Raw genomic sequence first — 20,700 nt, forward strand, 5'->3', positions numbered from 1 at the left:
CTGTTTCATAACACTGTCATTTCATGCAAACAATAGCGTGAGCTTCGCAAGACTTCGTTCATCAGTTCTAGCGTCAGCACATCGCAGAATGAAGCTCTCCACTCAAATCGATTCAGTCTTTTAAAAGAGCCAGCCTTGGCAAACAGTGTTTTCCGACAAGTTTTATCTTTATTGGTGCTAAAACACTGTAACCAATATTTCGCGTCGGCTTGTACAAGATTGCTTCAAAGAGACACAACACATATGCACAAATTAACAAAATAGACTCTGGGCTGGTGACCGGGAACCGAGAGCGCCTCTAGCCGGAGTACTCGCGAGCGGCGCGCAGAGAAGGGCCGGCCAGGCGCCGAGTCGGCCGGCCGGACAACGCGCCGCGGCGGCGCCCGCCTATCACATACAGGTGTTCCAAAGGGCGGCCGGCGCGCCGCCGCCGGCCAGCCCCACACGGTGGGGGCGGCGGGGCGCGCGGCCGCCGGCGTGGCAGAGCGGCGACATCCAGAGCGGTTCACATCCATCGCCGCGTGAGATCTCCCGGCGGGGCGGCGGGCGCCGCGGACGCTGAGGTAGGGGCGGAGCGGCCGGCCGCCACCGCGCACACCACACGCGGCTCAGCCCGCCCACACACTACAGCTACTTAACCACCCGAGACGCAAGTCCAACAAGAAGGAGACCATATACTCTTGACTGAGGGCGCGCACAGGGCGCCGGCGCCCGCGCGCGCGCAGCGCAGCGCACGAGCGTCAACAACATATCACTATGGCAACACAAACATCAGTTCGCCGCGAGCCGCGGGGCGCGCGCCGTTTGAACACTATGATTGGTGGGATGAGGCGGCAGCGGCGGGCACGACGGCCACGGCGGCCGCCGCGCCGCGGGCCGCGCATCATTGAGAGGTCTTGATGCGTTTGCGCGTGGTGTTGATAGGCGGCACCTGCTGGGTGGCCAGCGCGCGGAACGCCTCGGCAATCAGGTGCGGGTGCGAGGTGATCATCGACTTCCAGGCCGGCGTCTCCATCACATCCGTGGCGTGGATGTTGATGTAGTCGATGGCCTGCGCCTTGAGCTGCTCGGCCGAGTGTAGGTCGGCCAGGATCAGCGCCTCGGCCGCGTTCTCGATGCTCAGGTTGTTGCAGAGCGCCTCCTCGCACATCACCTTGAGTCGCTCCATGGCGTACTGTAGGCAGACAGAGGCGGGTTAGACACGTGTGGCGACGGGTGATCACATCTGCCGCTCGGCAACAAACGTTAGAGCCAGCAACGGGGCGGAGAGACCAGGGCATTCGTAACAGTAAAACGGTACCTTTACTTGTGTCTAATGGGCACTCTGCTCATAATCAATCCCTGTGCCGGGATACCGGGATAACAGTCAAGAAATATGAATAAGTAGTTCCCCATAACAGAAATGACTCGGCACTCTCAGCCTAAGCACACTTCCACCCCTCTCCTATCCTGCTCCGCCACAAACACCTACCTTATCGGCGGCCGAGAGCAGGTCATCGGCCATCTTCTCCAGGTTATTCGTCTTGCCCGTGTAGATGAAGCGCAGCATCTCGCGCAGCACCTCATGGTCGACGTCAGTGATGTCGACACGGTTGTGTTTTCGCTCCTCCATCTCGTGCTCGAACATGGCGGCGAACACGGGCGAGCGAGCCGCCAGGATGGCTTTGTGCGCCTGGAACTCTCGGCCGCCCACCGAGAGGGTGACGTCGCTGAACCGCTGGCTCTCGAACAGCTGACCCAGGTCGTCCGAGAGCCGACAGTCGGGCACCTTGAACTGCACCTGGTTCGACTGGCCGTAGATGTTGACGCTGTCCGCCACCACACTTACCTGCGGACGGAACGGAAAACTGTAGTTAGTGGACAAGTCAGCAGGTGGCGCAGCGAGGGGCTCAGGGAAGCCGGATATTTTCAAGGTCGGCTGGCATTAGCCATTCATGAGGTCATCGTCACGCGATAGCGACCGGTGTGCTGGCGTGCAGGCTCTTTAAATGTAGCCGGCGTAAATACGCGGCCGGCGGCACGTGGCACCGTTCGCGGCGGGGAGCGGCGGCACCCACCTCGCAGAAGAGCGTCAGCTTGTCCTCAGGCAGCAGGCCGTTGGCCTCGTCCAGCAGGAAGTCTCGTCGGATGAACTTTTTGAAGCCCCAGTCCTTGCCCTGCACGAACCGGTAGGCCCGCTGGCTCTCTGGAAGGGATCGGAGCGGATCGTGTCAGACGCCGGGCGGACGGTAACCGGATCATGTCAGCGGCCCGGCCCAGCCGGCAGACGGAGCGGTGGCCGGATCGGTCCACAGCCGACCTTGGCGAGCGCTCGGCGATAATGTGGCTTATGACGCACCAATCCAGCTCAATTACACCTAATTACTTACGGTCTGTCAAGGTGACGATCAAAGTTCATGACAGTTAAAGCAAACGACAGAAATACACAAGCATTTCGGATAAAAGTACTCACCCATAGCCTTCGTTTCTTCTCGTTTCGCGTTGAGTATAGAAAACTTGAATTTCGCCCTAACTTCTTGTTTGTTGCATGCTACTAGAAGAAGATATAATGATAGGTAGTCTTTGCTCTCTTCATCTAGACCCTTGGGATTGACTCTCAAACACCTGTGAACAAAGGAAAGAGTTCGTCAGCCCTCACAGCTCCCGGTGTCGAGGAGCCCACCCGCGCCACCTGAGTCCCACGTGGGCCCAGCACAAAGAACTGGCTGCGCCGCGGCGCCCGCTGCCACCACCCGTTCCCAGCGGCGGTTCTTGGACAGGCTGGCCATCGAAACCATTCGCAACGAGTAGCGCGAACCCATCATCATCGGCGTGCCGCCCGACACCGGCCGGCGGCGGCGGCGGCGGCGGCGGACACAAAGGACGGACCACCGGGCGGGGGCGGCGGCGGGCGGTGTCCTCCGGCCGGCGGCGGACCGGTGTATCCTTGGGTGCTTCCCAACCGGCGCCAGCGGCGGCGCGCCACAAGGCCGGCTTGGTCCGCCACCGCGCGCCGATCCGTTCGCGAGGACACACGGCCAAAAATACCACCCGGAACAGCGCCGGCCGCTCCCCGCCGCCCCTGCACACGGTGCCATCAATGCGTGATGCATGGCCGCCGCTGGCGAGACGGCTGCGTGGCACCGCAGACAGCTCCGACGCATCCAAACAAATAAATCCCACTAACGGCCCGTGGGGAGGCCGGGCCGGCGCGGCTGGCGGCCGGCCGCGACAGGGGCACTGGCCGCCGCGCCCAGGTCAGGGAGGTCAGCCGACCGGCGACCGGCGGCCGGCGGCTGTCCTCTGTCGGCCGCCGACTGACCTTCGCCGCCGGCCGCTGGGCATTGATCAGCGCGGCCGGTGGCCGCCGCCCACGCTGCCGAGCTGCCGCAGCTGCAGCGGCGGCACACAGCTCACCGGCCGGCCGGGAGCTTCGATCGCCACCGGCCGGCGCGCTCCGGGACGCCGGTAACACGGCACGGCACACCGGCCGGCGGCGCGGCGGACGATCGATCCCGACTGTCGCCGCCGACCGCCGCAGCTCCGGGAGACGGCGCCGGGCGCCGGGTAGGTCAGACGCAGTGCAGCCGGGATACGAAGAGTGGGAAGTGGAGGGATACCGCCAGAAAAGGGTATCCAACAGGGGGGATTACACACCACCACTGGGGCGTTCCACGACAAATCGACAAGTGCCCTGCACCCTCATATTTTATTTTTTGCCTAAAATTGGTCTAATGGGTTGTGATGGGCGGGGAAGCCAGCTGTGGCAAGGATTTTTTTCTTCGAACAACGGTTTCCGAGATATAGCCTCGGGCAATTCCTGGAGTTTGCGCTGCAGCCCTATGTTTGGCGGCCTATAACTAAGAAACTATTAGTTTTTTACGATAAAAACTTTATATGGTTCAACTCACAATCAACCAACTAACATTTTGGCTATCTCGGATTTTCAATTTTTGAAAATTTTGATCACGTGACCTTTTGTCCTATTTTTCGAAGAGTGACCTTGATATTTTCCCCACTGAAAGTTGCAATTTTGTCTGATGACGATTAAAGCCTTATCAATTGTCATTCATATGCGATAATAAAAAAAGTGGTTATCGCCCTGTGTTGACCTCAGGTCAGGTCATTTTTATGACCTGTCCATTATTACGAGCGGGAGCGACAGCGAAATCTCGAGAATAAAGCAAGATAGCGACAAGCGGTAAACGGTAAAGTGTACACACGGATAAGGTCTATAATTTTTACTGAGGTCATTTTCAGGTCAGGTCAAAGATGACGTCGCAGGAGCTAAAAGGAAGTCAAAATAGTGGCACTATACATGTATATGAAGTTTTTCTCGAATAACTTTCAAGGTATCCCACCTAGGAACAAACTAATAGCACCATCGTGATCCTCTCGTCGATCCGCATCGAAACATATGTATGTTGACCTCGAAAGGTCGAAAGGTCAAAAGTTGACCTTAGATCACGTGACCTAAGGTCAACTTTTGACCTTTCGACCTTTCGAGGTCAAAATACATATGTTTCGATGCGGATCGACGAGAGGATCACGATGGTGCTATTAGTTTGTTCCTAGTTGGGATACCTTGAAAGTTATTCGAGAAAAACTTCATATATATGTATAGTGCCGCTATTTTGACTTCCTTTTAGCTCCTGTGACGTCATCTTTGACCTGACCTGAAAATGACCTCAGTAAAAATTATAGACCTTATCCGTGTGTACCCTTTACCGTTTACCGCTTGTCGCTATCTTGCTTTATTCTCGAGATCTCGCTGTCGCTCCCGCTCGTAATAATGGACAGGTCATAAAAATGACCTGACCTGAGGTCAACGCAGGGCGATAACCACTTTTTTTATTATCGCATATGAATGACAATTGATAAGGCTTTAATCGTCATCAGACAAAATTGCAACTTTCAGTGGGGAAAATATCAAGGTCACTCTTCGAAAAATAGGACAAAAGGTCACGTGATCAAAATTTTCAAAAATTGAAAATCCGAGATAGCCAAAATGTTTGTTGGTTGATTGTGTGTTGAACCATATAAAGTTTTTATCGTAAAAAAACAATAGTTTCTGAGTTATAGGCCGCCAAACATAGGGCTGCAGCGCGAACTCCCGGAATTGCCCGAGGCTATATCTCGGAAACCGTTGTTCGAAGAAAAAAATCCTTGCCGCAGCTGGCTTCCCCGCCCATCACAACCCCTTACACCAGTTTTCAACGAAGAATAAAATATGAGGGTGCAAATTTAATTTTTTATTTGTCGATTTGTCGTGGAACGCCCCCACTGCATCAGGCTACAGATCTGTGACCTATGACCCGTGAACCCTGCATCTGATCAGTTGCCGCACTGCAGCCGCCTCTCTCCATCCCGGGACCGACCCAACCCCATACACCCGGCCACGACCTCACGCTCTCGTGCGGAGGGCATCACGGCCATCGTTTGTTGCACCACCGGCGACGGGACCGAAAGGACCGCTCCAGATCGGAGCGAAAGTGTCGGGAGATTACCACACGGAGAGCGGCGCTCGCACGCGGCGGCGGCGAGCATTCACCGGCGCCGTACCCGCCAGGCCCCGCGGAGTTGCACCCTTCTCAGTTCTCACCATTTGAGTTTGTCGTTGGCGCCGGCCGAGAAGGTGGACGATTTGAGCACCTCGCCCATCTCCTCTCTGCAGAAGCTGAAGTTGTTGATGGTCCACATGTAGCTGAATTTGACCACTTTCACCTGAGGACAGAGAGTGGGCCTGTGTGAGCGGCGGGTCGCGGCGGCGCCGGCGGGCGTGAGGCAACACAGCCGCGGGCGGTCCCAGATCGGCCGGTAAAAGTGACACCGGAGAGTGGCACATAGTCTGGGACACCGACCTCAGCACGCCACACACAGAGGCAAGACACACGCAAATGCAGACACGCAAACGAATAGATAGACACGTGGCAGGTAGGGCGTACAGCGTGATTACATAGCGAGCCGGCCTGCAGGGAGCAGTCACACGTGTTTCACCGGTAGCCGGCCGGCCCAGGTGCCACGCACAGCCGGCGCCGCCCGGCTGCAGGCGCGTGCCGTACTCCCCAGCCGGTTGGCCGCACGGGGCATTCCACGTCAACTCAAACACCGAAATCCGTCATCCCCTTCGATTTTTCTGAAAATTTGTAGGCAGACTGGGCATGGTTCAAAACTGAGTTACGTATAATATTTTCGAAATTTGATAACGTATCGCTGAGATATAGGTCATCAAATATAGCGAAAAATGCCACACATCAATTTTTTAAATGGCTATAACTCTGGTTCCTTTTCTGGTATCAAAATAATATTAACAGGGTCTTATAGGCAATTGATAAGGCTTTGATTTTTAATTATAAAATTAAATTGAAGTGACCTTGAAATGCATTTGACCTTGAATTAAAACAGAAAAATTTAAATAGCAAAAAACACGTCACCTTCGATTTGGGTAATTTTTACATATTATGTCCGTCACAATGTTCCTAACCATCTGTGAAAAAATTGGAGTGGGCCATTCATAACTTTCGCGGCAAACGCCGTTTTCATGCATCAACATCACGCAACCGCGCGTGACCTTGAAAGACAGAGTCAAGACATGCTTGCTTGTGTACACTTTCTGAAATGAATGATAGCTGATTAGTGATATCCCAAACTCTGCGAGAATGGGATTGCATATTCATCGTAGTCAAGCATTCACGTTCTATAGTAAAAGTGTCTCAGGCAAACGGTATTTTGCGGTGAATTTTGAGCCGTGTGGAAATGCATCATGAAGTAAATTCAACGAAAACATTATCACGCAACGATATCTTCACGTCTTTTGATCTTCACTATACGAAAGAACATACATTTTCTAGTATGTATGGGGAATTTCTAGTTAATCCAATAATAAATATGGCAGTTAGAGGCCTGCTAAGAGTAACATGTCGCCGACTGAGGCGGGCTCGGCCGATGCGGGAAACGCAGCAATCACAATTTTGTGTTTACACGTTCATATTTCAATTGTTTATCAACTGATTTTCAAAATTCTTTCACCATAAGATTGCCTGTACATTTCTTAGTCTTCTCACAAAATTTGACGCGAATCGAACGTAATCAGCGGTAGAGAGCGCGATGTAAAGATGGAACCGTTCCGTTCCGTCCCGGCACAGTCTACAATTCAGGCGGCGCGTAGCGGTCGGCGCCGGCTGCCGAATCGCCGCGTCGCTGCGGCGACAGGATGTTCACTTTACACCGCTATTACTAGAACAGTTGTGAACCGATTTTCTTATTGCTTGCACGATGAGATGTCCAATTCAATTCTTGACAGGTAGCCACAATTAATTTCGCATTAATCTTATGAGATATTGGCGAAAAACAGGAGAAGTGGGCGAAATTCGCTCTTCCCCCTCCACTGCGCGTGCTAACATACGTTTGCATATGTGCAATTTTCTTCAAAACTTATGAATGGCCCACTCTAATTTTTTCACAGGTTGTTAAGAATATGGTAGGCAATAAAATATATGAAAATGAGCCAAATCGAAGGTGACGTGTTTTTTGCTATTTCAATATTTGTGCTTAAGAACAGAGTTAAGCAAATTTCAAGGTCATATATTTAAGTAGGTGCAATTCTAAACAAATGCTTAAGAAATTACCTAAACAGTAAGGTTTATTTCATTCAAATCAAACAAGTACAACCAAAGTTATGGCCGTTCAAAAGTATACAGATGCAACATGTTGTAAAAATTTGATGCCCTATATTTAGAAGACCTGTGGTCAGAATGTGCAAAAAACATCAATGTAATGTCCGGGGCCACACAGGAACTCGCTCACAAATTTATAATGAAATCGCTGATGGTAAGGTGCAAAACAGCCGATTTTTGTTCGATTTGACGTGGAATGCCCCGCACATATACAGATAATTCAGCCGGGGCAGGAGCGGAGAGAGAGCGGCAGTGCTTCAGCCCCGGCCGGGCTGCTGCAGCCGTCGGCCAAAAATACGGCAGCGAGCGCGGGGTGAACGACCCGAGCAATCGGCGCCCTGTCTGCCAGTCGGTGTGGGGGTGGCGAGGCGGGGGTGGTGGGGTGGGGTCGACCACGCGCCGGCCGTGCCGAGCAGAGACACCTGTCATCGGGAGGCCACGCGAACTGGGGCGTCACGGTGCCGCCAGTCCGGCCGGTCGGATATCGCGCTGACGGGATGCCGGTGCCGTGAGCTACCCTCTAGGGAGCTACCCTCGCCCCTCGAACCGTCACCCTCCCGTCTAATTACCTCCGCCCCGCCGCCGCCGTTGCTTTGTCCGTGGGGTGCGTCTGCCGAGCTGGGGCGCAGGCCGGCGTCCCCTGCTGGCGGGCCACCGACCCTCGCTCGGTTCCCCTATCATTTTTACCGGCCCCTCTCCCTCTCCAGTCGAGTCGGACGCACCTCGCCCCTGTCAGCGGCTCGACGGCCTTCCCTGCAGCGCGCACCCCCGCCACAATTATGCAACCCTTGCTGGTGCGCGCTGCCGAGCGCTTCTCGGCCGGAGCCGTCTCGTGCGTCCCTCGCCCTCCACTTCTTCCCGGTCCCAGACGGCGCGGGCCAACGGCCGAGGGCGTTGCACTGCCGGCACGACGGCAGGGGAGCGGCCGCCCGGGTCAGGCCACCGTCGCTCGGGGAGCGTCGCACCTCGCCGGGAGAGACGGCCCGCCACGTGGGGAGACGCAGCGCGCGGCGGTATCGGCGCGACACTCCGTGAAAGCCGCCGTTTCACCGGGCGGCGGTGAAACTGGCTCCTCGATCGCTGCAGCGGGCCACGGGTCAGCCGGCCGGGAAAGCCGCGCGCTGCCTCGGACACGCACGCGGCGTACCAGTTGTCAGCGGCGGGTCGAGTGACGGCTGCGCCCGCCGCCCAGCGCCCCCGGCCGGCGTCCGTGACCCGGCCGGCAACGGGCACAAGGGCGGCGCGGCGCCGCTCACCGCACGCGCCGGCTCCTCTCCGGCCGCGGCCCGATATACATGTGTCGCGCCCCGCTGACAAGGCCACCGCCAACAGCAGCGCACCAGCAGCAGCTATACCATCAGACGGATCGCGGCCGAGAACAATAACAGAAGCCGGCCGCTGCCGCTGTACGGTATCCTGCCACAGGAGCGGGCCGACACTGGCGGGTCCGACTACGCACGGCGCGTCCACTGCGTCAACACAGACAACCTGCATCGCCCCGCGTCATTAGCATGCGAACAAAGGCGCCGGGCGCTGCTCGCCGCCCCCTGTCGAAAGGCGGCCATTATTGGCCCAGTCCGGGTCACCAGGTGACACGACGGTGCGTAATACGGCCCTCTCTCTTCACTTTCTATATGCAACAGTGTTTTTCACCGCGTGAAAGTCCCTCTCGGTGCCGCCGAAGTGGCACGTCCCCGGCGCGTTTCTCTCTTTCTCTTTGGCGGCGCGGGCTGGTCGGCGTGCTCCGTTTCACTGGACGGTACCGGCGGCGGCGGCGTCAGTGACAGGCGCCCACCCGCCGACCCGGCGCCGCCCGTTAACATTGACCCGGCCGTCAATCGACGGTCGCGGACGAGCGGCGCCGCCGGCTCCGACCAGATTAACCCAGTTGTGATGGCTGCGCTCCGGCCCGCCGGGATCCGGCTCGGCTATTACGGGAGCTGTCGACGGAGACAGGGCCGAGCCGACGGCCCGGCAACAGCGCAGCAGGCCGCGCCGGTACCGACACGGCCTCCCCGGCGGCGAGCGGCGCGGGGGACGGCCCCACGCGGCCCGCCGCCCCCGCATCACACCGCGACACATACCCGAGCCGGGGCCGCACGGAGCCACCCTACTCATCACCCGTCCAACGGCTGGCCAAAGGACGTCCGTCCTCCATCCGGTAGCCGACCACAGAGCGCTCCCAACGGCTGTCCTCCATCCCCGTCTCCAGGGACATTCAAACCTCGGCGCCGTCCCCTCTTGCGGCCACTTTCTCTGCGTCGCCCTTGTTCCCAATACGGCATGGAGGCCGCGGCGCGGCGGCAGCGGTGGCGACCCCGGCCGCGTCCCGGCGACCCGGTCGTCCCTGTGGCCGACACGGCGCCGTACGCACGGGGCCGGCCGGCCGGCGGCGAGGTCCCGGCCCACGCACACGCGCGCCGGGTCAGGTCAGGGTGAGGCGGCTCGGCGCCGGCCGGAGGTCACCCAACCGGCGCCGTCTGCTGTCGGTAGGCCAGGTTCAGAGAGATGAACGGCGGCAGAGGGGGTGGGAAGCGGTCTCATCTGTGGTCGGTCCGGCGCGGTGACGGTGCATTGGGAGGGCGGGGGTTACATCACGGGCTGCGGCACCGGCCGAGGGTCGGAGGTCGCACGGGCGGCGTCCGACCGACCCCGGAGCAATTGGGTCGTCCCGGTCCGGCCGGCAGTCCACCGATGGCCGGCAGCCGGTCCCTCATCCGCTAGTCCCGATTCGCGAGTCACGCACGCGGCACGGCCTCAAGTGGGGCACGGCGCGGCTCTGCGGTGGTCAACATCGCCGGGCGCTCTCCAATCAGTCGGCTGGTCGGTGGGGATGACCCGGCGCGCCGGCCGCCTGTCGAGGGGTGAGAGCGGGGTCAGCGGCGCCGGCCGGCCCGCTAACTGGGCCGTCACAGCCGGAAGCCGCCGGAGGACGGCCGGCCCAGGCCGAGACGCACGCCGGCCGCCGACAGACAGTCACACGGAGCCGCGCGCCACCGCCGGCCCACTCTCCTTGATCTACTTTGTCTGCGGCTGGCGGCGGCGGCGACGGCGCGGGCGGGGGCAGCGGGCGGGAGCGGGGGTCACGGGGCGGCTGGTGAGCGGATCGTCCGGTGTGTGGCCACCGCCGTCCGCCCCGTGGCGACACATCCTGCGGGGTGTCCGGGGCGCAGTCGGGGGCAGCCCCGCTGCACGGCCCAGCCCGCTGCAGCCGGCCTGTCCGTCTCCCTCGCCCCCACAGTATTCCGGGGCAGCGCAGACGCATATCCCTCGCAATGGGTGGTCTTTGACCGGTCAGCGCTGCCATTCCGACACGCCATCCTAAGGAACGGCCCTGATGAGCGCCGCTGGCCGGCCGCCGGCGCCGCGGCTGTCCGGCGAACAAAGGGTTCTGCCGGCCAGCAGCCGCCGGCCGCGCACCGTCCATGTGAAGGTCAGCCGCCCGGCAGCAGCGGACGCCGCTCCCACCGGCTCGTCACGCTGCCGGCCGGCCCGGAACGCCGGCATCTGGCCGCCGTCAGCGGCCGGTCGGCGCTGACCGCACGCCGTCATCACCTCATAGCGCCGCGTCGGCGGAGCGCACGGTCCGACGGAGGGCGGTGTCCGCGCCGGCCGGCCAGTGAACGGCCTCGGGTTCGGCCGCCGGACGGACGGCCGGTCACCACCCGGGGCCGTCGACCGGCAGCGGCTCCGGCGCCGGCGCCGGCGCGTCTCCCTCAGCTCGACCGTGCGTGTGGCGCGCCGGTTCAACGCACCCTCGGACCCGGCAGGCGGCAGCGCCGAGCTGGGCCGACCAGCTGGTATTGATCGCAGCCAGCTCACCTGGCGGCAGCAGAGCAGAGAGCGGCCGCCGCCCCCGCAGTCGCCCGGGAGGCTGCGCTGCACCGTCCCCGAGCCCCGGGGCGGTCCCGACACGCCTGGGGAGCTGAGTCAGCCCGGCCGCGCAGAGCACACGGTCGGAAATAGCGCCGGAGCCCACCCACCCAGACGGCCGGGCCTCCCAAACAGCCAGCGGCCGAGCCACACCAGGAACCAGTCCGTCCGACACCCCATAGATGGGCACTGTCACCGGGCGGCGGCGGCACCCGAATCTCTTGCGGTCCGCCGCTGTCATCTGAATAGAGCACGGCATGCTCCGGTATCTGCGCTAACTGCGCACGGCGCGTTCACCTCGGCCGCCGCCGGTGACCGGGACCTGTTAGCGGTATTACACCGTTGCGTCCGGTCGGCCGGCCGACCGCCCGGGCGGCGGCGGCGGCGCTGGGCGGTGCGTTGACCGGCCGCCCGGCGTACAAGGTCGGTCACCGCGGCGCGGCGCGGCGGCGCGGCGGGTGACGACCGCCGTGCACCGGTCACGCCGGCCGGCCCGGGAGGAGACGGGCGGCCGCCCATGAGAGGCCGCTGACCGCCGCCGGGACACGTCGCCCGCGCCAGCGCGCGCAGCCAGACCGTTGTCAGGAAGCGGGCCACGCGTGACCCGTGCGGGTCGAGCAGTCACAACGGGACCGGCCGCATCCCCGGCCCATATCTGCCCGGCGCTCGAGTCCAGATCGCTCCCACGAGGGTCAGGCGCGATAGCCGACCGGGGTCAGCACGGAGCCGGCGATCGTCACAGCGGCCCGGGGACAGACACCTGCGGAGATGAGCGGCGCCGACCGCCTCCGGCAGCGACCGGGTCCGGGTCAGGCACCACAGTGAGCGTGACTCTTAACCGCACCTTTACTTGACCGCCAATGCGCGCATCCAGATTCGAGCTCCCTTTTCAGGCGCGATACTTTGAAGTGCAACAGTGAGATATCAGCGATAAAACGCTTTAGCACCCGAGTGTTGGTAAACACTGGGCATTGAATCGTGGTTGATAAACCACGGATTGCGGCAAGAGAGATGGTGAAAATGCGCTGCGAGTCGCGTCTGGCGGCGGCACCGCCCTTTCACCGAGCCGGAGAGTGGCTCTGCAACGCCGGCCGGGCCGGGCCGGGCCGGGTCAGCCGCCAGGCCCGGTCCCCTCCCTGGCTGTGGGCCGCACTTTCCAGCGGGCGGCAGCCCGCGCGCTCGCCACGGCACATTCACGACACGGCGCTGGCCGAACGCGCGCCGCAGCTCTCTTACCCACTTTTACTTTGCGTAACCGACCCGGACGGTGGGCCGGCTGGCCGCGCCGGTGACGGTGCTCGGAGAGAGGCGGACCGGCCGCGGCGCGGGTCACCCAGCCGCCCATATCGCAACCCACCGCCGCCGCCGTCCACAGAGACGGTCGGCGCGCATGCAGACACACAGACAGCCAGCGTGTGGCGACGAATTTCTTCTCGAATTTCTCCGGAGCCGCGTCACCGCGGCCGGGCGCCCTGAAAAAAATTGGGCGTTTCACCGAGTTCCGATTGGGAATTTTGAATGTCCAACACAATAGGGCGTCGGAAAACAGTGGGAGGGAAGAGCGCACCGATATCTCTCTCGGCGGCCGCACAAAGAGCTGTCAGATACGGCGCCGGCTGGCGAGAGCGGCCGCCGGGCGCGCGCGTTTCACGTTTGTCGCGCGGAGCCGGAGGGCGCGTTTCGCTCATCCTCGCAGTGTCGACATCGATTGACGAGCGTCCGCCAAGGGGACACGGTTCGTCGAGGGGAGTCCGGCGTTCAGACAGGGACGCGGGAAGGGGACGGCCGCACCTGCGAGGGCGGCCGTCAGCAGACGCCCTTGAAACCCGTCCGGCCGCGCCGACAATGGCAGCCGCCGCACGGGTGGGAGCCGCGCGGCTCGCCATCTGGAGCGCGCAGACAGAGACGGAGCCCGCGGCAGGACCCCGGCTGGCGTCCCTGCCACTCCCCCGGCCGTTCGAGCAGATAAACCCAGAGTATATTGAGAGACAGCCTCCATACCATATCATGCGTCGGTAAAAATAAAGAAGCCACGTGATGGCTCAATGTTGCTTGTTGTGAGATGCGTCCAATACTCAATAGTGCTTCCGGCGATCATAGAATAGACCCTCAGAGGCGTCAGCAGTGCTTATAACATAATCTGAGTTCAATAAAACTCCCCACCTCACCTATGACGAAACAGATAACCACGGTCCCGGCGCCCTCAGAGTCCCATGAATCATGACCATGAGCGAATGACATGGTGACAAAGCGATATCCAACATCCGATATCCACCACACATAGGGATAACTTCCTCTGTTGTGTCAACGCCGGTCGAACTTATCCCTCTAGTGATGGCATCATACACTAGGATGGGATCAGGGCAAAAGCCAACGGACATGGAGTGAAACTAAGCTTTCACACAATTTCCTTCTCTGACGTCAATAGCGCGGCGCCGTATCACACGGCCGCTGACGCGGTCCGGGTCCTTGTGTTCCCGGAAACCGGCGGCATATCATCCCCGGGTCCGGTACAATCGTGTCACCCGACCGCCGGCCGGCCGGCCGACCTGCAGCGCCAGTGTCTGTCCCAGTTACCGCCCGTCGGCCCGTTACACACCAGAGCAGCCTGCTCCTAATCCGGCGTGGCCGTTCCCAGCCGGCCGGCGCCGTCTCCGTCGTGCTGAGACTGTCCCTCAGCGCTGGTCATTTTTCACGTGCTGCACAGAGCAGCGTGCCCTGTCGTCCTCCGACAGCGGGCCTTGGCCGGCGCCGGCTCCGTCAAGCAAGGACAGCAGCGCGGCCGGCCCGCCAGCCCACCTCCCAGGCCTTGTCCCGGTTGCGCGCGGGGCCGCGGTAATCTGACATCAGCTGGCAGCACGCGACACGGCGCGCTGCGGCCGATGTGGCGCGATCGGCGCGCGCGCCGGTGAGATGCCGCCCGTCAGCGCCGCTCGCCGTCGATGCCGTAACCGGCGGTCGTCCAGAGAAAGCAGCCGGCGCTGGGCGACGGGGTGCGCTCGCCACCTTTCTCCGAGCGGCGCGGCGAGGCGGAGCGGCCCGCCGGAGTGTCACCTCCGCCGCCTGCCGGAAGCAGCGCGCGCGGAGCGGCCGGCCGGAGCGGCCCACCGAGCGCGCCGCCGCCTGAACCCGGCCGAAAAACGGCGTGCGCTTTTTGCCACGGCATGGGTAAACGACCGGACGCGCGTCGAGCGGTGTCTTTTTGCGGCCGAGTGGAGGGAGGCGCGGCGTCACGCGTCTGCGCGCCGTCACCGGGTGACCGGCCCCGGAGCTGCGGGCGGCGCTCCCTCCCTCCCGGCTCGCCACCCTCCTGACGACGGCGGTCAACGCCCCGCCCGGCGCGGCGGCCCGGTACTCCGATTGATTTCCCGGCCGGCCGGCGCCGCGACAATGAGGGTTCGGTCGGGTGAAGCACCTCCCGGCGCGGCGGTCGACCCCATTCAGTCGGCCGCTCCACTGGTCCCGGCCGGCCGGCGCGTGCAAAAAGAGAGCAGCTCAGGTCGGCCGACAGCACGCCCGGCCACGCCGCAAAAACACCAGAGGCCTGAATCACCTCCCAAACGCCAGGAATTCGGGTCACATGGAGCTTTTTGGCCGCGCCATCGACGATTTTCTCGCACGTCCGTGTGTTTATCTGAACGGCAAACATAGACAGCGGGCACAAGTACACAACGAGTGAGCCGAGACGATCCAGCCAGAGGTCAGCCGTCGGGCCGTCTAGGCTCGAACGATAGCCTATCTCAATCTGACCTCACAGTGCGATAAAGGAAAAAAACACATCGGATCTCATTCGGTTTGGGGGGGGGGGCGGGTGACGGCGCCCGCCGGTGCCCGGTAACCCCGGGCGGTGCCGGGGAGGAGCGGCCGTCGTGCCGGCCGGCTCCACTCGACTCGGACCCACCCGGAGGTGCGCCGCCGGCGGCGGAGGACGCGGACACGGACGCGGCCGGACGCAGCGCCGCCGTCCGAAGGCCAGCCGCCAAGGACCGGCGCCGTGCACGCCGGCCGGCCCTGAGCGGCGCCGCACGCTGCACGCCACCCATGGCCTCGCTCGGCGCCGCTTTCGCACCAACTGGTCCGGTCTATCGGCGCTGCGGTGTCCTTTGTCGCTGTGGCGCGCTGTCGCCGTGCTGGCTCAGCGCGGAAATCCGTCAGCGGCGGCGGTCGCGCCGCTAGTCGGACCGGTGCGGCGGCTCGCTCGGACGACAGACACCGTTTGGTGACCGTGTCTGAGGCCGGCCGACCGGGGCGGCGCCCAGCCGGGCCGCGCCGCCGCTGCGGGGAAGTGTGTCACACCCGTTATCGGGGAAACTGTGCAGAGCGCGCCGTTTCTCGCGCGCGGCGCACCAGCGGACGGTATCTGAAGGAAAGCGGCGGAGCAGCGCCGGGTCACCACGCGGGTCGGCCCGACGCGCCGTGACGCTGCCGCCGGCTCGGCAACAGGTCCCGGCCCACGCCGGCCGCGATCCGGGCCGGCGCATCACGACACAGCACGGCCGCCGAGGGGTGGGCGGCGCACGGCAGCATCCCGCCGGCCTGCAGCAGCCACCGCTGACGCTATCGCCAATGCCATCTGCGCGTCCCCGTGGGCTGGCTGGCCGAGCGGCGCTGACGATCGCGGCTGAAGGTTACCGGCGATCCCGGTCCAAAGTTCGGCGCCGCGCGCCCGCCGGTGGCGTGCTGTCGAGCACGGCCGGCCGAGGTCGCGCCCCGCGGTGTCGAAACAGCAGCACGGCATCCCTGCCACCCCTCCCCACCGTCCTCCGCAGCAGGCGGGGGGGAGGGGCTGCTGATATTGAGTTGTCCGCATCGGAATGTCACCAGCGGCACTGATACGCCCCCGTTCGGTGAAACGCCCCCCTTTCGCCGAGCGACCGGCTGTTGCCAACACACAAACGTAGCGCACGAACAGGCGTGTGACACGCTTAGAGTCTATCCCTCCCCTTCCGGAGAAAGGGGAATTCAGACAGCTTAGGGCCATCAAAAAAATGTTACCAAACAATTGTGATTTAAACCCGTTGTGATTTAATGAGGTCCACCACCTCATGTAGATCGCGTCTGCGCCGGTTTCAGACGTGGGGAAAGGCAACAGTGCGCTGCCGCGGCCGCAACCTTTCGAAATGTAAAAGTGTTGCGGGGCAGGCGAGGCGGCACATGAGCGAGAGGCTTCCGCATTGTTGCGCGAGCGGCCGTATGGCGCAGGAGAAGGCTGGTCGCCACCGCCAGTTCAGCAATGTACGACACTGACAATAGTCTACCGACTGCTTGACAACAAACACTTCTAATCCAAGGCACAAGAATGCTGTCATCAAAATGCACAGAAGTCGCATTTTTACGAACGACACACTCCACAATCAGGTGACTGGGCCGACGCCAAGCCAAAAATCGATTACCGAGAACAAAGCCTTCGGGCGTATTTCGGTCCAATGTCGGACATGTTTCGAAATAAGCGTCTTGTTCAACAGCTCAGTCTCCGGTACTCAGCAGCCTTGACACGGAGGAAATCTGGCACATCGGAGTCTAAAAAAGGTCCTCCAGATAGCATCACGGCAGCGTAACCGGCGCCGCGGGAAGTGGAGCAGAGCTCAGTGTTGGAGCACACACCGCGCCGACGGGCCGGGCCGGACGTGCGGCCCTGTCAGCCGGGCGCGGGGACGGAGGGGCGGCAGCTCCCATCAGCTGGCCGGCGCGCCGCTCCAGGTGCATTGTCCGCGAGCGTCCCCAAGCGACCGGCGCGCCGGCGCTTTGTGGCCGGCCAGTGGGAAGGGGAGGCCACCAGTACCACGCGGCGTCCACCGGCCCGCAGGGGTCGCCGGCCCCGGCTCGGCAACGGCCAGCCTTGGAGGGCGACGTGCCACGCCGACGCCGACGCCGGCGTGGCAACGCTCCCGGTATCGGCCCAGGCACTTAGCCGGCAGACCGGCTAAGATATATCGACAAACTTGAGCTGAACGATGGAGGAACACCACGTGGTTCTCTTCAAAGTTTGTCACTTGAATGAGCAATTAATTTCGACACGAAGGAGCCAATAATTGTGATCGGTGTGCTTAACAATGCTGGCCGTTGAAAGTGGCAGTTCTAACGACAAAGAGCCATTCAGTATGGATGACCTGTGGTAGATAAGTGCCTTAACGTCTCAATCGACATGTCACGAGCATCCAACAGATCACAATACTGATCGGTTGGCAGAGGGCCGATCTCGATGACTTTATCAGCCTGCCATTCAGCTGCGGGCTCGTAAGTACGGCACGACGCGGTGCAAACAGCCCCGGTCGAACGCACGCTCATATGGGGCAATCGACGTTGCCTAATCGCCGCGCGTTCGCGCTCGGCCGACGGCAATAGGCAGCGACATTGTCGTGCTCACCACACGCCGCCATCCCTCCCCGTGACCCCGGCTCTCGGCGCTCTCCGTCCGCGGCGCGGTTTCCTCCCCGCGAGCTCGCCGCTCACGCCGACGGCGCCGTTCTGCACTCCCCGCACGGCGGCTGGGGTGGCGCAGTTTCCCTGTGATATCGACACCCGGCGCGGACGGGTGGGCGGCGAGGAGCGGCGGTACGTCCCAAACAGTGCCATATCCTGGGCCGCTCCTCACGACATCCGAGCACGTGGTCGGCCGGGCGGCCGCACATGCGCCCCCACACAAAGGATGGTGAAACCGGCGGCCCTACTTTTCCCTCCCGTTTCACCCGGGTAAGATCGTGGCGCGGGGCGCTCTCTCTCCCTCTCTCTCCAGACCGGGGTGCGGGCGGTGGTGGCCGGGGCAGCGCCGCCAGCTGCCGACGCCGCGCACCTGTGCGGTCGGCAGGCCAGCTGCGCGGCCGCGGCCCGCCCGGTCACCGGCGCGGCGACACACGCCCGCTCGGCACGCGCTAAATAGGCCGCCGGCGCCCAGCCGTCCGGCCCAGCTGACCTATTTCTGTTTGGGCGGCGCGGCGCACACTGGAGGGGAACCACGCACAACTGGGGCGATCAATGCGTGCCGGGAGGGAGCAGGCCGACTGTGGGCGGGGAGTCGCCGCCCGCCGCCTCCCTCTCAGCGTATCGACGTTGGCGGACGGCGCGCAATGACCGACCGCCGCTCGCTCACACACAATCGATGCTGCTGCCGCCGCCGCTGCCGTCCCGCTGGGATCCAGACGCGGCGCATAATCAATGCACAGATACACCCGGCACCGGAGAGGGCTCGGGTCTCGGGATCCCAGCTACTGCAGCGGGCTGGTCCGCCACTTGCAGCCGATCACACGGCGTAGGTACTGCTCTCCAGGCTGCTAGAACTCATCACCCGTTCGACTCACCTGTGTGAAGCACCAGTTTTCTGCCGTGGGCTGAGAGTTCTCGTTGGAGGTCGGCGGCGGGCTGGAGACGCGGGACACCGCCATGGCTGACGAGCCGCGAGGCTGAGCGCAGGCCTCGCTAACCATGGCCCGCCTGTGATCAAACAGGGCATAAAGAGTCACATCACAAGTCACAGTGACGGAAATGAACCACCGCAGCCATGAGCCAGTCAGGCATCAGGGTAACAAAGGAATGTGAGAGACCATAGACCCCTGGGTAGATCTACAGAGGTCTGCAGAGACCAAAGTACTGACTGTGCAGTGTGCAAACATGTTTAACAAATGGTAAAATGATACTCAGTTGTTTAGCACCTATAAAAGCTGAAAATTATAGACCAGTGTTGCATTCAAACAATGGCCAGCAGCATTCAGGACCAGTGTTGCATTCAAACAATGATCAGCAGCATTTCAGCAGCATTTGCAAAGTCAGATACTGACTTCGCAAATCGCCCACAAACAGAAAGCTGCTCCGTCAGCCTCATTAATCTATGGGCAGAAGTTGATAAGAAACTGTGCATCGGCATTGTGTGGTTGTTATTCACACTTATTTGCTTGGGCAACATAAAATTTCAAAATAACTGGGCAAGTTTATAGGCTTCTACTAAACTAAATTTTCCAATTTTGACAGATGACAAATGATTTTACTCAAGCTTGCAGGGGATCTATCAACCAATCATATACATGTGTGCGTACAAAGTTATCAAACAGGAACCTCTGATGTCATTAACAATGATGTGGAAGTTGTGCCCAGTTAAAGGGCAAAATAATGCATATGATAGCAAGATACCTACCTATGAATTATGGTAGGTAATTACACAACAAATCCCTTATCATTCCCATCTCATATCTCAATCTCAATCTCGCTGCACTGAGAACGATCTTGAGCACATTTTGCTAATACATATTATAAAAAAGTTATCCCACAAATAGGTACCTAGGTGGATACCTAAGAATCTACAATAAAAAACAATGCAGATTGCTTTCAACTAACCTCGATGCAAGTCCCCAAGGTGAAGTTGGAAAATCGCTATTAAAACTCTGATCAGGGAGGTCAGCCATCACAATCTTAGCAGGTTTTGTAAGTTTCACTAGGACTGGATGAATCCTACTAAATTAGCAAAAAAAGTACATTCAACTATAAGCACTCCACAGACACAAAACGACACACAGCAATGCGAGAACTTGCAATTGATTGCAATGCACAGCGTCAAATACAAGCAACGACATTTTTGGCGCGGTTGAGTCAAAAGCAGTTTGTGAATACCGCAAGTAAATCATGGAGAGCCCATGCTTACGCATGTTAGACGCATGGCCCCAACAACATTTATCTGCAAATACTCACCCCGAAAAGAAACTAGTCGGAATGGAATCCAGTGTTTCAGTTTCTTGTCACCCAGCACTTAAAATTTATAATATAGATAGTGGCCAATTCGCCACAACGTGAAACACAGGAGCCTAAGTCGTTTTACGATTGCTTTTAACTTTGATTCAAGAAGTTTTCCACAAGAGTCGGCGCACCCCTCGCACTGGCCGAACCACGAGAACTGAGCAGACTCCGCGAGCCGCCGACAGTCCTCACCCGGCGGCCTCCAGCGGATCTCTGGCGGCGCTCGGATATTTTGAGCGTGGAGGTCCCAGATCTGGGCATTCACCGGCGCCACGGAGGAAAGTTGCTCAGCAAGACGGTACTGCGGGGGCACAGTGAACCACGGGAAACGAGGAAGTGTTGCGTTGAAAGCAACGAACACGGTTTGTGATTCTCTCTTTGCTTTCAACAAGTGATTTAGGTACCCACTACTATCAGGTAAGGTAAGTATGTAACTAACACTATAGGT

At 60.6% G+C, this 20,700-nt stretch overlaps 1 protein-coding gene across 3 annotated transcripts; it reads right to left on the reverse strand.

Moving 5' to 3' along the window:
* Positions 1-148: 148 nt before the first annotated feature.
* LOC122386489 (protein roadkill-like) lies at positions 149-20,483 on the reverse strand. 3 transcript variants are annotated; one of them, XM_043375732.1, is made up of 7 exons: positions 20,208-20,483; positions 18,827-18,959; positions 5,582-5,703; positions 2,453-2,604; positions 2,058-2,185; positions 1,472-1,828; positions 149-1,174 (listed from the first exon to the last, which is right to left on the reverse strand). In XM_043375732.1, exons 2-7 carry the CDS (start codon positions 18,950-18,952, stop codon positions 884-886), a joined length of 1,176 nt encoding a protein of 391 aa, XP_043231667.1. In that variant the 5' UTR covers positions 18,953-18,959; positions 20,208-20,483; the 3' UTR covers positions 149-883. The 3 variants fall into 3 exon arrangements, with proteins under 3 accessions (XP_043231667.1, XP_043231665.1, XP_043231666.1); XM_043375730.1 differs by lacking the exon at positions 20,208-20,483 and adding an exon at positions 19,857-20,087; XM_043375731.1 differs by lacking the exon at positions 20,208-20,483 and adding an exon at positions 19,657-20,016.
* Between the last annotated feature and the right edge of the window lie 217 nt (positions 20,484-20,700).

This window comes from Amphibalanus amphitrite, unplaced genomic scaffold (genome assembly GCF_019059575.1).
Source record: "Amphibalanus amphitrite isolate SeventyFive unplaced genomic scaffold, NRLGWU_Aamphi_draft 000253F_arrow, whole genome shotgun sequence".
Taxonomy (NCBI): domain Eukaryota; kingdom Metazoa; phylum Arthropoda; class Thecostraca; order Balanomorpha; family Balanidae; genus Amphibalanus; species Amphibalanus amphitrite.

Coding starts and splice junctions, on each gene's coding strand:
- LOC122386489 (XM_043375730.1), bottom strand. CDS start 19,924: ATGGCTGACCTCCCTGATCAGAGTTTTAATAGCGATTTTCCAACTTCA. Junction 5,704..18,826: donor AAAACTGGTGCTTCACACAG/GTGAGTCGAACG, acceptor CTCTGTCCTCAG/GTGAAAGTGGTCAAATTCAG. Junction 1,175..1,471: donor TGCTCTCGGCCGCCGATAAG/GTAGGTGTTTGT, acceptor GTCTGCCTACAG/TACGCCATGGAGCGACTCAA.